At 54.1% G+C, this 16,653-nt stretch overlaps 1 protein-coding gene across 1 annotated transcript in view; it reads right to left on the bottom strand.

Annotated features, from left to right (window-relative positions):
- Positions 1–13,850: 13,850 nt before the first annotated feature.
- RNF32 (ring finger protein 32) overlaps positions 13,851–16,653 on the bottom strand; it is a 39,084-nt gene continuing 36,281 nt past the window's right edge. The window contains exons 8-9 of the mRNA XM_055589631.1: positions 14,912–15,079; positions 13,851–14,210 (exon numbers count right to left, since the gene is read on the bottom strand). Coding sequence (XP_055445606.1) covers positions 14,010–14,210; positions 14,912–15,079 — 369 coding nt within the window. The 3' untranslated portion in view covers positions 13,851–14,009. The remainder of the gene's footprint in view (positions 14,211–14,911; positions 15,080–16,653) is intronic.

Here is a 16,653-nt window from a genome sequence, read left to right as displayed (position 1 = left end):
GTCACGGGAGCCGGGCAGACACAGCTTCTGTGCTCTTCTCTGAGGACCAGAGACAGCAGAGAGCCTCGGCGTCTGAATGCGGGCGGCGGGCACCCACGCGTCGCTGTGGGTCTGGGGAAGAGAGCCGTATCAGCTCCTACAAGTCCAGTGTTCTGTCACGCGGCTGCTGCAATGGCTGTCCTTTGAAAAGCTGCTGTTGTAAAAGAACGGCCTGCCTGCAGACCGGGGCGCCGAGCCTCAGGACCAGGCTGCCCCTGGAGCCCGCGTGCTGGCTCGCGGCCTCCCGAGGCCTGCGGTCTCCCTGTGTCGGCTCAGCAGTGGGCGTGAGGCGGAGGTGACGGGTTAGCCGCCAGAGCCGGGCCTGGCCCTCCCCGGCCGCACCTGCACTCTCCCTTCTGCCTCTACTTCTTCTCGGCAGCCACCCGCTTCTTTGCTCTTTTTAGTCCTCACCGTGGCATCTCATCAGGACTCGAAGTCAGGGGGTGAAGTCAGGAGGCAGATGCAGAGTCCTTGCTGTCAGCAGCCCTGGCAGCTGGGGAGATGCTCGTCTCTGCTCCAGGGCTTGGGGGCCCAAGCACAGGGAGGCGAGGACGTGGCCTGGGGGACACGCCGGCGAGGTGTAGCGCTGGCTGTGAGCGCAGGTCCCTATCGCTGCCGCCTCCCCTCCGCCTGCTCCAAGGGTTCTGCTTTCCCAGTGAGTCCAGTTGGGTGGTTCGGAATTTCCCAACACCGGGGTGTCGAGTCAAGCATTCGAACACTGTCTGTCTGCCTTCTTGTCTCAGGTGCAGGAGTGCGGCATGGCCTCAGAAACTCAAGCCGACTTGGTTCTGTCTAGATTACACAGATAGCATAAGGACGTATCTAAGATGTCATTTTAAGATGAGACCAGTTTAACGTACATAGCTTGCAAAGGGATTTACTGCTGTAAATTGGTAATAACAACAGCAGTAATAGCAGTAGGCACTTAAGTAGTGCTTCCCTATGGCAAGTATTGTTCTAAGCATTTTATAGGTGTTTTTAAAAATATTTGGCCACCTAATACAAACAGCTTACTCTTGGAAAAGACGCTGATGCTGGGAAAGATTGAGGATGGGCGGAGAAGGGGCGGCAGAGGATGAGATGGCTGGACGGCGTCACCGAGTCAATGGACGTGAGTTTGAGAAAACTCCAGGAGATGGTGAAGGACAGGGAAGCCTGCAGTCATGGAGTTGCAAAGAGTCGGATTCGACTGAGCAGCTGAACAACAGCTCATTTAATCCTTATGACAGTCCTGGGGAGGAGGCACTGTTAGTATTCCCTCTTTGCTGATGAGGAAGCTAAAGCACAGAGAGGCTGGGTAACCCACCCGGGACCCACGGAGCACAGAGAAGCTGAGTAACCCACCCAGGACCATGGAGCACAGAGAGGCTGGGTAACCCACCTGGGACCACAGAGCACAGAGAGGCTGGGTAACCCACCCGGAACCACGGAGCACAGAGAGGCTGGGTAACCCATCCAGGGCCCACAGAGCACAGAGAGGCTGGGTAACCCATCCGGGGCCCACAGAGCACAGAGAGGCTGGGTAACCCATCCGGGACCCACGGAGCACAGAGAGGCTGGGTAACCCACCCGGGACCACGGAGCACAGAGAGGCTGGGTAACCCATCCAGGACCCATGGAGCACAGAGAGGCTGGGTAACCCACCTGGGACCCACGGAGCACAGAGAGTCTGGATAACCCATCCGGGACCCACGGAGCACAGAGAGGCTGGGTAACCCACCCGGGACCCACGGAGCACAGAGAGGCTGGGTAACCCACCCGGGACCCACGGAGCACAGACAGGCTGGGTAACCCACCCGGGACCACGGAGCACAGAGAGGCTGGGTAACCCACCCGGGACCCACGGAGCACAGAGAGGCTGGGTAACCCACCCGGGACCACGGAGCACAGAGAGGCTGGGTAACCCACCCGGGACCCACGGAGCACAGAGAGGCTGGGTAACCCACCCGGGACCCACGGAGCACAGACAGGCTGGGTAACCCACCCGGGACCCACGGAGCACAGAGAAGCTGAGTAACCCACCCGGGACCATGGAGCACAGAGAGGCTGGGTAACCCACCCGGGACCACGGAGCACAGAGAGGCTGGGTAACCCACCCAGGACCACGGAGCACAGAGAAGCTGGGTAACCCACCCGGGACCCACAGAGCACAGAGAGGCTGGGTAACCCACCCGGGACCACGGAGCACAGAGAGGCTGGGTAACCCACCCGGGACCCACAGAACATAGGGTCTGAACCCCGGGCCAGCTGGCTCCTGAGTCCTCACCCGTCACCACTTGTAAACCTCGCTTCCCAGATAGCCTTTACTTATCAATCACAGCTGATGGAAGGCACCTGTCTTCATAGGGAAGCCCCTGTACTAGTTGGCAGAGCCTTGTAATATCAGAGCCTCTGAGACAAAGGGACTTGTTTAAAATTGTTACCTGTTTTTATGGTGCTTGAGTTCCCTGGTGGCTCAGAGGATAAAGCATCTGCCTGCCATGCGGGAGACCCGGGTTCGATCCCTGGGTTAGGAAGATCCCCTGGAGAAGGAAATGGCAACCCACTCCAGTATTCTTGCCTGGAGAATCCCATGGACAGAGGACCTGGTGGGCTACAGTCCACGGGGTTGGAAAGAGTCGGACACGACTGAGCGAGTTCACTTCACTTCACTTTATGGTGCTTAGTGAGGACCGTGAACCAGATAGGGAACCACGAGTGAGACATCGGGGCTTTAAGAATGCAGCTTGATCACCTTGGAAGGAAAAAAACAGTTTGGGAAAATTTCTTAAAGATGCTGGTTCTGCTGTGCCCGTTCCAGCTCTCAGCCCTGCGGGTTTGCTGCGGCCCAGCGAGCTCCACCTTTGGGGAGGTTTCGGCAGAGCCGCTGGTGCTGGGCAAGCACCTGGGCTCTAGCCCCACTGTGAGCTGAGCAGAGCTGCGGTTTCCTCACGATTCCACACTCCTTCCCCATGCGTGAGACGGGCAGGACCCGTGCTTGTGAAAAGGGTTAGGCAACAGTAGCCATTACCTGTGCCAGTCAGAAAGTGGGCACCCTATCTACGAGCTGTGTAGTGGAACCCGGGTGGCTTCTCACCTGCACACGTGTGCCTTGTGCCCAGGGCTCTGAGTGGGGCCGCCAGGCCACTGTCGTAGCGCAGGGCCCAAAACATCAGATGCCCTTTAAGTATTGGCTGTTAATAATTAAATGTTCTGTCATGATGGCTTGCCATTTGTAAGATGATGTCACCGTTAGTTGTAGCAGAGCCTATAAGGAACTAAGGGAAAAGGGAGAGGGAAGTCGCTCAGTCATGCCCGACTCTTAGCGACCCCTTGGACTGCAGCCTACCAGGCTCCTCCATCCATGGGATTTTCCAGGCAAGAGTACTGGAGTGGGATGCCATTGCCTTCTCTGTCTGTTATGTTCTGCTACTGCTAAGTCACTTCAGTCGTGTCTGACTCTGTGTGACCCCATAGACTGCAGCCCACCAGGCTCCCTCGTCCCTGGGATTCTCCAGGCAAGAACACTGGAGTGGGTTGCCATTTCCTCCTCCAATGCATGAAAATGAAAAGTGAAAGTGAAGTTGCTCAGTCGTGTCCGACTCCTAGCGACCCCATGGACTATATAGCCTACCAGGCTCCTCTGTCCATGGGATTTTCCAGGCAAGAGTACTGGAGTGGGGTGCCATTGCCTTCTCCAATAAGGAACTAAGGGGAGCCTTAAATTGTTAGCTGTGGTCACTGTAGGAAGAGCTGAGACCAGCACGTGAAAGCTGCTCTGCGTTTATCTGGTCCACCTGGCTTTTCTAAATGCGTCCTCGCTGATCCTTACAGAAATGACTCAGCTACTGGGGTTGCTTAAAGGCTTAGTGTCTTAAAATTGTGATGAGGATTTTGGAACAATGTAGGCTATGTTGAAAACTTTAAACAAGAAAACATTTTTGAGTCTGTACATCCTCGTTATGTTCTGGTTAAATCTGAAAGTTGAGCTGTGTTAAATTAATTAACAGTTTTCTTACGAGGCTTTGTCCTTGAAATAGACGTCAAATCTTGGTCTACAAAAGGCAGTGCGGAGCTCCCTGGTGTCCAGTGGTTAGGACGTGCACTTTGGCTGCCCGGGTTCAGCCCCTGGTTGGGGAACTGCGGTGCCGCAAGCCACGCAGCACGGCTGGTAAAAGAAATGGCGATGACGTCGTTTGTTTGAAATGTTCCCGCTGGTCTGCCGAATCGCACTCTTACCTTGCGGGAAGTGTGCCTGGCGCAGTAATTCCACGTGGATGCTCTGTGACACACCAGATGCCCCACGGGATTGTCGTGTGTGTATGGAACAGCCTTTGCTCATGAACTTCTTTTCCTACCAACGTGTAGGTTAATATCATTCCATGGGATGTCTGTATAGCCCTCTTGCTGTGTGGGGACCATGTTGTAGTCAGCTCCATATGGGTGGTATCTGGCTTATTTCTGGTTTCGAGCTGCCATAGAATCTAACAAACGGCTTTCTGCGCGCCTTAGTGCACTGCTCTAGGAGTTGGTAATGAATCTCTGTCTCTGTTCTCTATTTCATCTCTGGCCACCAGTGCGGGTTTTTTCCCTCACCAGGCACTCCTCCAGTCCTCTGTGGATCGCTGCTTGGGCGTCCTGCACTTCAGTTCAGTGCAACCCCACACACGAGGGGCTCAGTCTCAGTAAGCCTGACTGCTCATCCCTGCTTCAGACGCACATCCCGAGCCCAGAGGCCGTCACGCTCTGCCCAGCCCGCTCCACAGCAGAGCCCAGGACTCCCTCATCCAGTCCAGCCCCTTCCAGAGCTGCTCGCAGGACGCTGGGCAGCAGTTCATTCACTAGATGACCGGCCTCCCATAAAGGAGCAGGGTCAGGACCAGCCAGCTGGGAGAGACCCCCAGGCCAGGTTTGGGGAGGGGGTGCTCAACTTCCCGACCCTCCCTGGGTGCCGCACCCTCCCAGAGCCTCCACATGGCAGGAAACTCTCGGAATGCCTTCAGGTGGCAGTTTGTGTGGAGGAGGCTCCGCCCTACAGGCGTGCTGGATTAAATTATTGGCTGCTGGTGATAAGCTCAGCCCCTCTCCCCTCCCCAGAGGTCACGAGGGTGGGGCTGACAGTTCAGCCCCTAATCACAGGGTTGGTGCCCCTGGCGATCCTTGGGGAGTCTACAAAAGTCACCGCGTTCAGTGTGGAGAAAAGCAAACCCTCCTACACTGTTGGGAGTGTAAGTTGGTGCAGCCACTATGAACAGTGTGGAGGTTCCTTAAAAAAAAACACAAAGGCTGGAGCTACCATATGACCCAACAACCCCACTCCTGGGCATATAGCTGGAGAAAACTCTAGTTGGAAAAGTTGCATGCACCCCAGTATTCATGGCAGCGCTGTTTACAACAGTCAAGACATGGAAACAGCCTAAATGTCCATCCTCAGAGGAGTGGATGAAGAAGACGTGGTGCACACACACAGTGGAGTACCGAAGTAAAGTGATTGTCAGTTGTGTCCAACTCTATGACCCCATGGACTGTAGCCCCCCACCAGGCTCCTCTGTCCTGGAATTCTCCAGGCAAGAACACTAGAGTGGGTTACCATGCCCTCCTCCAGGAGATCTTCCCAATCCAGGGATCAAACCCAGATCTCCTGCACTGCAGGCAGATTCTTTATCATGAGCTACCAGGGAAGCCCCAGTGGAATATTACTCAACCATAAAAAATGAAATAATGCCATTTGCAGCAACATGGATGGACCTAGAGATTACCATACTAAGTGAAGTAAGTCTGAGAAAGACGAATATGCTACCACTTACACGTGGGCGCCAAAGAGTAGTACACATTAACTTATTTACAAAACAAACGCGCTCAGGCATGGAAACTTGTGGTTACCAAAAGGGAAGGGTGGGGTTAACAGATGCTACTACTGTAGATAGAGTATAAACAGCAAGGGTTTACTGTATACCATAGGGAGTATAACTGGAAAAGGTCAGTTTTCATTCCAATCTCAAAGGAAGGCAATGCCAAAGAATGCTCAAACTACCGCACAATTGCACTCATCTCACATGCTAGTAAAGTAATGCTCAAAACTCTCCAAGCCAGGCTTCAGCAATACGTGAACCGTGAACTTCCTGATGTTCAAGCTGGTTTTAGAAAAGGCAGAGGAACCAGAGATCAAATTGCCAACATCCGCTGGATCATGGAAAAAGCAAGAGAGTTCCAGAAAAACATCTATTTCTGCTTTATTGACTATGCCAAAGCCTTTGACTGTGTGGATCACAATAAACTGTGGAAAATTCTGAAAAAGATGGGAATACCAGACCACCTGACCTGCCTCTTGAGAAATCTGTATGCAGGTCAGGAAGCAACAGTTAGAACTGGACACGGAACAACAGACTGGTTCCAAATAGGAAAAGGAGTACATCAAGGCTGTATATTGTCACCCTGCTTATTTAACTTATATGCAGAGTACATCATGAGAAACGCTGGGCTGGAAGAAGCACAAGCTGGAATCAAGATTGCAGGGAGAAATATCGAGAACCTCAGATATGCAGATGACACCACCCTTATGGCAGAAAGTGAAGAGGAACTAAAAAGCCTCTTGATGAAGGTGAAAGAGGAGAGTGAAAAAGTTGGCTTAAAGCTCAACATTCAGAAAACGAAGATCATGGCATCTAGTCCCATCACTTCATGGGAAGTGGAAACAGTGTCAGACTTTATTTTTCTGGGCTCCAAAATCACTGCAGATGGTGACTGCAGCCATGAAATTAAAAGACGCTTACTCCTTGGAAGGAAAGTTATGACCAACCTAGATAGCATATTGAAAAGCAGAGACATTACCTTGCCAACAAAGGTCCATCTAGTCAAGGCTATGGTTTTTCCAGTGGTCATGTATGGATGTGAGAGTTGGACTGTGAAGAAGGCTGAGCACCGAAGAATTGATGCTTTTGAACTGTGGTGTTGGAGAAGACTCTTGAGAGTCCCTTGGATTGCAAGGAGATCCAACCAGTCCATTCTGAAGGAGATCAGCCCTGGGATTTCTTTGGAAGGAATGATGCTAAAGCTGAAACTCCAGTACTTTGGCCACCTCATGTGAAGAGTTGACTCATTGGAAAAGACTCTGATGGTGGGAGGGATTGGGGGCAGGAGGAGAAGGGGACGCCAGAGGATGAGATGGCTGGATGGCATCACTGACTCGATGGACGTGAGTCTGGGTGAACTCTGGGAGTTGGTGATGGACAGGGAGGCCTGGCGTGCTGCAATTCATGGGGTCGCAAAGAGTCGGACACGACTGAGCGACTAAACTGAACTGAACTGAACAGGGAGTATATTCAGTATTGTTTGGCAAGCTACTAATGCAATGGAAAAGAACCGGAAAAAGAGAATGTAGATAAATACATATATGCATATACACACACGTGTATGAATAACCAAATCACTTTGCTGTACACGTGAAACGAACACAGTTTTGTAAATCAGCTTCACTTGAATTAAATAAAGCCACTTCATTCACATAGGCCCAGGTGTGGTTGAGAGGGGCTTGTTATGAATATCAAAAGACACTCTTATCCTGTTATCACTTAGGAAATTCCAAGGGTCTTTCCTTAGAGCTCTGTGCCAGAAATGAGGAAGACCATATGTGTATTTCTATTGTAAGTCACAATGTCATATCTTCCTAGAAATGAAAATGGTTCAGAGAGGATGCACACTGCAGACTGTTTCCAGAAAGACCATATCAACAGCGTGTCTGAGACGTGTGCATTTAGCTAACCCTGGATTTTGCCAGTCTTCAAGTTAGTGACAACCTGATGGGCAAAAGGTGTTTTTTCTTGCCTTTTTAGTAACCAGTGGGGGAACTTTAAAAAGAATTTTTCAGTTCAGTTGAGTCACTCAGTCGTGTCCGACTCTTTGCGACCCTGTGCACGGCAGCACACCAGGCTTCCCTGTCTGTCACCAACTCCCGGGGCTTACTCAGACTCATGTCCATTAGGTCAGTGATGCCCTCTGGCCATCTCACCCTCTGTCGTCCCCTTCTCCTCCTGCCAGCATCAGGGTCTTTTCCAGTGAGTCAGTTCTTCACATCAGGTGGCCAAGGTATTGGAGGCTCAGCTTCAACATCAGTCCACTATTTATATTTCTCCTTATATGGGTTATTAAATATACATGGCCCACGTTTGATATCTCTTATCTTTATTCTTTTATAAAATTATTACAGTAAATGTTTATCTTTTTGTTGTCATAAATATTTTTCCTTTTTTTTATCTTGTTCACACTTTTCTGCTATATGGAAATCTAAAATTTTGAAGTAGTTAAAGTTTACAATTTCCCATAAATTTTTTGATATCATACTTAGGACTTCCCTACTCTGAGCTTTTAAAATATTTACCGAATTTTGCCCCAACTCCTTTCATTGAGATGTACCTCGCATACCACGTGTCAGGCTGCACCCCCAGGCCTGCAAGCCCTGTAACTGCCCTGTCAGAAGACCAAAGGAGGAGGCTGGCGGCGGCAAGAGAGACCTCAGGGGTTTGTTGGACCAGAGATCTTACCTCTGAAGCAAGGTCCTGGAGTGACTTCAGGCTGCGGGGTAGAGGGTGGGGGTGCGTGTCAGTTACAGGGGATGTGGATCAGTTCCAGGTTGGCCTCAGGGTAAGGGGCGGTATCAGTGACGGGGGATGGATGTCAGTGGTGCGGGACGTCAGGCTGGCTGGGTATCAGGAAAACAGGAGCAAAAAGGAGCCCCTCTCATCGGAAGCTTAGGGTGCTCAGTAGCTGGGGCTGGTGGGCAGGTGTGCGGGCAGGTACTGGTCAGGCTCTGTGAGGAAGAGGGAAGGGACGTGTAGGTGAGTAGGCTGCAGGTGAGGCAAGGACCAGGCCAGCAGGGGGTGGACAGAGAGCAGGAGAATGGCCGTCTCTGGGGGGAGCCTGACCACACACCATAAAACTCACTCCCACAGTATACAGTCCATTGGTGATTCGTGTTCAAAACCAAAATTCAAGTAAATCCAGGGATCTGAAGGCTTGATTAGGTTTATGATTTGGGCAGCATCTCGTCCTGTGGCTAGAGGGAGCATGCAGGGGTTGTACAAGATGGAAGGTGTTTGTTTATAGGGAGGGGGCAGGACAAGGGGGCTATTAGCCAAAGAAGAAGTAGCGTTTTTAAGCCAAGGCATCTTTGGGGAAGGCAACAGTAAGGGTGCCATTGTGCAGGCTGCTCCTTCCTCTCTGGTAGGTAGAGGGGGCCCACAAGACAGACCACCTGGTGAGGACTGGAAGGCCCCAGACAGTGGGTCGAGGTTGCATTGCTGGTGGGGAACGAGACTGCAGCTAGGCCAGGGAGCACGGGCTTCAGCACGGTGATACCAGTGACCGCCTTGGGCCTGGGGTTTTTCTCTAACCTTGAGTATATCCTCAGGGTTGGGCAAACACCACCATCTAAATCAATCCCAGAACACTTCTGTTTCCTCAAACTGACCTACTTTTTTGAAAGTTTTATTTATTTTTGGCTGCAACGGGTCGTGCTCTGGTTGCGGTGAGCGGCGGCTACTCGTCCCTGCGGTGTGCATGTGTCTCTAATTGTGGAGCACAGGCTTCAGTGGTTGTGGCTCTGGACCCTGGGGCCCAGGCTGAGTCATTGCTGAGCGCAGGCTTAGCTGCCCCAAGGCATGTGGGATCTTCCTGGCCCAGGGATCGAACCTGTGGCCCCAGCGTTGGCAGGCGGATTCTTAGACACTGCACCACCAGGGAAGCCCAAACATAACCACTTTGAAGGCTTCATTTGTGGGAATCAGTCATCCTTTTCCCGGTTTCTTTTGAGGAAAGGAATGCGATCGTGGTTATGCGGAGGCTGTCACTTGCCACACACTCGCTCTCCTGTGTGCTGCGCGATGCGTGTGGCTTCCCACAAGGCGGCCGTGGCCTTGGCCCCGTGTGGTTCAGGGGCAAACAAAAGCCGTGTGGCGTGGGGTCCCGGGAAGGTGACTGCAGAGAAGCGGGTCCACCAGGAGCAGCACCGTGGACGTGAAGGGGAGTTACCCCTGGGACTCTGAGCCACTTCCAAGCATGAACTTACCCTCCGGAGGGACAGTTGCAGGAACTGGGCAGCCGCTGGGGGCACACCTGGCTGCCTGCCCTCCCGGGGCTCCCAAGGACAGGGCCACCGCGCGGGGATTCAGGCCACCGCCGTCAGTCTGCTCTGAGCCCCAAACGCAGCTCCCGCCCATCAGCTTTGTTTCCGCACGAGGCTGCTGTGGGTCATGGCAAATCGTAGGGTGAACAGTGTGTGACCTTCGTGCCTTCTCCATAAACCCAGTGTCCTTGAGGACCGGGCTGATGTCTAAACTCTGTAACCCAAAGCGCTAATTGGTACTTCTCACACCGTTTTGAAGAATATGCGCCTCTTCACGTACCAAACACTAACCGTGTGTTTTGAGTTATGGACACTTAGACGTCCTCTTCTCTTCTCGGGCCCTGGTCAGTGACTCATTCTCCTCTGTCTCCCACATGGCATGGTGACGTCCCTACATACACCTGGCTTATAGCGTGGAAGATGCATTCTTTTAGACATTAGCATTCTTGTTGGCAAAGAAAATTCTTGTTCACAAGACATCCCAGAGATGGTGGATCGGATCTGTAGGTCAGTTAACACTGTTGTTTCAATGCTAGTGTTCTGGTTTTGACAGTTTTACTAAGGCGTGTTAACATGAGGGGAAGCTGGGCGAAAGCTCCATGGGAACTTTGTACACCTACATTATTTCAAAATGATATATATATATATATGTCAAATTAAACAAAACTGGAATTTACTACTAAAATGAGAATAAACCAAATACTCAGCTGCTTGGACAGGTAAAACGAAAGTTAGGGATTATCTATGGATTTAGGCAGCATCACAAGTGAGTCCTCCACCAAACTCAGGCTTCTTTGGGCCGCCACTCTGTCTTGATCAGTGACCAGTTTTCAAAGGAGACCCAGGGAGACTGCGATGTAATCGTATGCGCGTCTGCGTGGTGCCTGTGGCTGAGCACGTGTGGTCTGCCGAGAAGCGGCTGCCCCACCGCAGCGCACGTTTTCCCGTCCGGTAAGCGCGGCCTCCGCAGCCTTTGCTGGGGGTGATGTTCCAGGAGCTTTTCAGTAAGAAGTTCCCTGACTTGCCGCGGCCGAGTGAGACGCGCCCCGGGGCCCTCATGGGGCTGCCACTGCGCCGCCTCCCACCGCGGCCGAGCCCAGGCTTCCATCCCTACTGACCCTCCTGCGGATCCGCTGCCTGTGTCGGCAGAGCGCGACACGCAGGAAGTTTCCTGGAAGGATCTGCAGAACTCATGGAGTCAGAGGGACCGTGTGAGAGGCGGGCTCCGGAAGCAGGCGGGGTCGCCGGGTGTGGGCAGCAGCGCCCTGCTGGCGTGCCCAGGACGCGGTCACGCCGGCCCTGAGTGGCCGCCCGCGCTCACTGAGTGCCTGGGGCCCCCTGGGTGCCCCCCTGCAGGCTCTGGGCGTGGGTCTGGCATCAGACTGGCCAGGCCTTCCTCCTCAGCAGGCTGTGCTCTGCTGGAGGGGCCACGGGCGGGAGGCAGGGAGGGGCGTGTGGGAGCCAGCCTTCCTCAGCCGTCTCACGGCGGTGTTTGCTGCTGCTGTTCAGTCGCTCAACCGTGTCTCACTCTTTGCGACCCCATGGGCTGCAGCACACCAGGCTTCCCTTGTGCTTCACCATGTCCCGGAGCCTGCTCAGACTCATGTCCATCGAGTCAGTGATGCCATCCAACCATGTCATCCTCTGTCATCCTCTTCTCCTCCTGCCTTCAGTCTTTGCCAACATCGGGGTCTTTTCCAAGGAGTCAGTTCTTCTCATCAGGTGGCCAAAGTATTGGAGTTTTAGCTTCAGCACCAGTCCGTCCAATGAATATTCAGGACTGATTTCCTTTAGCATGGACTGGTTGGACCTCCTTGCAGTCCAAGGACTCTCAAGAGTCTTCTCCAGCACCACGGTTCAAAAGCATCCATTCTTCGGTGCTCAGCTTTCTTAATGGTCCAGTGAGTGTCTGCTCACCGTTTAAATCATCTCCAAGTGAGGCTCCAGATTCTTTCGTGGGACTCTCCACCATTGCAAGTGGACGTACCCCAGGTTATGTGGATGTGGTCATTAAGGGACATATGTGCGTGGGCTTTATGTAACGAAAACACCCCCGATGGGATGAGAAATAAACAGGGACAGGCGTGGTGGGGCTCCTTCCCAGGCGACGCTGGGGCCGTTGTGCGCTTGGACAGGGGTGCAGCTGGCCCGGCTGCCTGTCTGTGGCGCCTCCCGCCCTGGCTGCTGGTTGTGGCTGCACTGGCCTTCCGGGGGCCCCAGGTGGCCGCGAAGCCTGCCTGCAGGCTCTCCCTGTGGCCCAGGGGTAGGAACCCCCCTTCCAGTGCAGGGGATGCGGGTTCGATCCCCGGTCTGGGAACTAAGATCCCACACGCTCCAGGCACCACGATGAAGATCCTGCAAACCTCAGCTAAAACCCAAATAAATAAAGAATTTTTTTTTTAATTAAAAGGAAAAGTCTACCTGCTCTTCCTCAGCACCGGGGAGGGTTCGCTGGGGACTCCAGGCAGAGCGGCCAAGAGCTGGGAGCCACTGAGGGCAGCTCCTCGGCCCCTCACCTACTGCTGATGGGCGGGGAAGTTCAGAGGACAGGCTGCTTTGTCTGTCCCTAACATCTGGGGCCTCTTCTGTCCCAGCAGCTGGGGCACCTCGCCAGGACCCTGTGGTCAGCGCGTGTGAATGACCAGGCTCCCAGGAAGATTCCCTGGATTTCTTTACATGTGAGCCATGAACATGTGGCTCTGAGTTATTAATACGTGATGCGCTGTTTTAGATAGCATATTAAAAAGCAGAGATGTTGCTTTACTGACAGAGGCCTGTCTAGTCAAGGCTATGGTTTTTCCAGTAGCCGTGTATGGATGTGAGAGTTGGACCATAAAGAAAGCTGAGTGCCGAAGAACTGATGCTTTTGAACTGTAGTGTTGAGAAGATTCTTGAGAGTCCCTTTAAGAGCAAGGAGACCAAACTAGTGAATCCCAAAGAAAATCAGTCCTGAATGTTCATTGGAAGGACTGAAGCTGCAGCTGAAGCTTCCAATTCTTTGGCCACTTGATGGGAAGAACTGACTCGCTGGAAAAGACCCTGGGAAAGACTGAAGGTGGAAGGAGAAGGGGACGACAGAGGATGAGCTGGCTGGATGGCATCACTGACTCAATCGACATGAGTTTGACTGTGCTCCGGGAGTTGGTGATGGACAGGGAGGCCTGGCGTGCTGCAGGCCAGGGAGTCACAAAGAGAAGCCTGGGTGACTGAACTGATGCTGAAACCACTGAATACTTATTTTTATATCTTGGGTTTACGTATTCAGAGTGCTGGACTCAACAGTAACATGTCCCATAGAGAGAAAGAAAGGACTACAGAGCAAGCATTTGAATGGCAGAGGGCCTTGGATGCCCGAGAGGTTAGGCTCAGTCTGCGGTCGGACGCGAGGGGCAGCTGCAGGCCCACCTGGGAGGATGCTGTGCGGCCACCTCGCCGGCAGGCCCGCCTGGGAGGACGCTGTGTGGCCACCTCGCCGGCAGGCCCGCCTGGGAGGACGCTGTGTGGCCACCTCGCCGGCAGGCCCGCCTGGGAGGACGCTGTGCGGCCACCTCGCCGGCAGGCCCGCCGGGCGCCCGCAGCGCCGCTGTGTCTGAGAGGGCAGCGAGGGAACCACTTGACTCTCACGAGCAGCCCAGCCCACCAACCAGAAGCCGAGCTAATCAGCAAACTGTAGCACCTCCGAGATAGAAGTTTTTAATCCGTTCTTCACTTCAGCTGACTCAACTCATGAACTTGAAGTTTTCTCTTTATAAAGACTAGAATTGGATGGGTTTGTGAGCTTTTAAAATATTGTCAGCTTTCCTAACATACAACCACCAACAATAAGGTTAACACGTCCCCCCCGAATTATATAATTTTTTCCCTTGTGAACTCAGCATTCAAGAATTCTCTTCTGATAGCAGCAGCGGCAGAGCGGACAGGCGTGGAAAGGAGCGCTCTCCCCCAGGGAGAACTCCTCCAGAGCGCGGAGGCACGCGCGGTGGAACACGTGGGAGCAGGACAGCAGGACCGTCTCCCGCGGCGCCAGCGCAGTGAGGCAGATGGGGCAGTCGGGGGCCTCCCGGCGCAGGGCCTGCAACACAGGGCAGGCGGCACACGTGCGGGTCACGCCACAGCGGGCAGTGCCCCGCGTTTAAATGAGAACCGGGCACCCACAGACGAGGGTCTTCTAAATGTGAAGACGTTTCATCCTGGGTTAAAATAACGCTAATTACATCTGTGCTCTGCTACTGCGAAAAATGGAAGGCACCGCAACCCACCTGGCATGACCGACTTCGAAACACAGTTTATAAAATGCTGAACCTTAGTAACCGACTTTCTTTTAATTAAGCAGTCTCTGACACTATGTAGCCGCTAAACTTCTTTATGCATTTTAGCATTTTTGTGATTTCTAAGTGTTTCCCCTGCCGGGTTCGGGGTCCCTCTCCTCAGATGCAAGGGGCAGGCAGGCTGGGGCAGGCAGGAAGCTCGGGGTGGGGGCGGGAGGGGGGCACGTGGGGAGGCCTTTGCCCTTGGCGCTTTCACTGCTCACTAGATGCCTTCATCAAAGCAAAATTCCACACCCAGGGCCCTTGGCCTCACCCCAGAGTGGGTGACGAGGGTCCCAGGGCCCCCTGGGGGCAGACACACATGCCCTCTATGCGGTGCCCGGCCCCTCTACGCGGTGCCCGGCCCTCCGCCCCCAGCAGGCTGGCCGCGCCTACCTGGGTCTGGATCTGCCCTGCTCACCCCCTCCCCTCCCCACCTGCCGCAGGGCCGGCCTGGCATGCCTACCTGGGTCTGGATCTCACCCCACTCCTCTTCGGAGAGCTCACGGCCACACCGCTCCTCCAGCTGCTGCAGGACGCTGCGGTTGATGGCCAGGCAGCGGTCCACCTCGGAGAAGAGCTCGTCGATGTCCGTGCGGTAGGAGCAGAGCAGGCGCTGGCTGATCTCTGTGAACTGAGCACCCGCGCCCGCTGTGAGCCGCACTCGGCAGCACCCTGGCATCCCCACCACCGTCCCCCAGCTGCCCTCACACTCGCCAGCCCAGAGAGCATGGGCGGAGATTTCAAGAAGGGGCACCTGCTGGCCGGCCTTGCTTGGTGGCAGGGAGCACGCTGGTGAGGAGTTGAGAGGAGGGACCAGAGCCGGGTACTGTGGGTCACACAGTTATCTTGCGCTGGCAGCGCCCCTGGAGCCTCACAGGCCCGCCCCTGGGCAGTGCCACCCCCGGGCCCACGGCAGGCCGTCGTTAGTGATGCCTGGCACGGCATGTGCCCTGGCTCCGCAGCATCGTCCCTCGCAGCTGCAGGTCAGGAACCGTCCTTTCAGTGTGAACATTTCCAAAAAGAGAATCCACGAGAAAGACCATCTCCTTTTGAGTTGGTTACTCGTCCTGCCTTTCTCACCGAGCTCTAAATTCCTCGTTTTGAACCCACCCCTGTTGCCTAACGAGCTAAAAAAAATAAGCTGAGGTAATCAGTTTATGGACCATCGTGTGTCTCCATGCTACAGAACACAGTTTTAGGACTTACCTAACAATCCTGACTTCACTGCTAGCCTAAATATGAAGGCGGCTTATCACAGTTTATCGCAAACTTTCATTTTGCTTTGAAGGCACTGTCCTCAAATACAGAGTCTAACGTTCCCCCAGGCTCAGGCCTCTTTATAAAGGTCTGCATTTGGTACAAAGAGATCTAGAAAAGCACTCTGCTCTCAGGACAAACGAGGTAACGGGAATCGTGGTTGTCTGCTGAGGGGACAGCTCTGAGCAAACCAGGGCCGCTGAGAGGAGCGCAGGCATTTGCAGGGCGCACGTGGCCATGCGCTGCGGGCCGAGGCCACGTGGGAGGCGCGCGCACTCGGGCGTGCCGTCCCCTCGCCCACGCCTTGCGCGGCACTGGGGGCTGACGGCTCACGCAAAGCAGGAGCTATGTCCTCCTTCTTCGGGACTCAGTTCGGCCTCGTGGTCCTTTAGGTGTGTGGTGCGCGGAACACATTCTCCACGGGCCCAGAGGATGTCCCCAGTGGCAAGTATTCCGGTCTGTGGGACACCACGTGTGTGCGGCATGTCTGTGCGTGTGTTTTTACGCAGTGTCTGTGTCGGTCACCTGCATCAGAAGGTGCCTTCGCAGCCCCGGGGGCCCCTTCCAGCTCCTTCATCCCGCAAGAAGCCTCGAGCCTGGGCAGGATGGGGCCAGGGCTGTGGGGACTGACCCTCCCCGGCCTTGGTCCCTGGGGCTTACAGAGCGGGTGCCGGCTGTCAGGGGAAGGCAGCCTGTGAAGCGGCCGGTGGCCCACAGGGTTTGAATCCAGGCACCTCCGTCTTGGGGTCTTATTGGCAGTGGTTTCTCAGCCATGTCTGAGGCCTGGACGAAGATGCTTTTCCATTTTGGAGTCCAGTTCTGTTTCTTGCTGACAATTATCCAGCCGACAGCTGGATCCAAGCTCATGGGCTCCAATTGGCAAGGCTTCATTTTCTCTGTTCCTGAGCCTTTCAAATACCTGATAATCTCTATTATTAAAAGTAGAAG

Source organism: Bubalus kerabau, chromosome 8 (assembly GCF_029407905.1).
Source record: "Bubalus kerabau isolate K-KA32 ecotype Philippines breed swamp buffalo chromosome 8, PCC_UOA_SB_1v2, whole genome shotgun sequence".
Lineage (NCBI taxonomy): Eukaryota > Metazoa > Chordata > Mammalia > Artiodactyla > Bovidae > Bubalus > Bubalus kerabau.
Note: the sequence above shows the minus strand (reverse complement) of the source record. Positions and strands in the feature narration are given on the sequence as shown.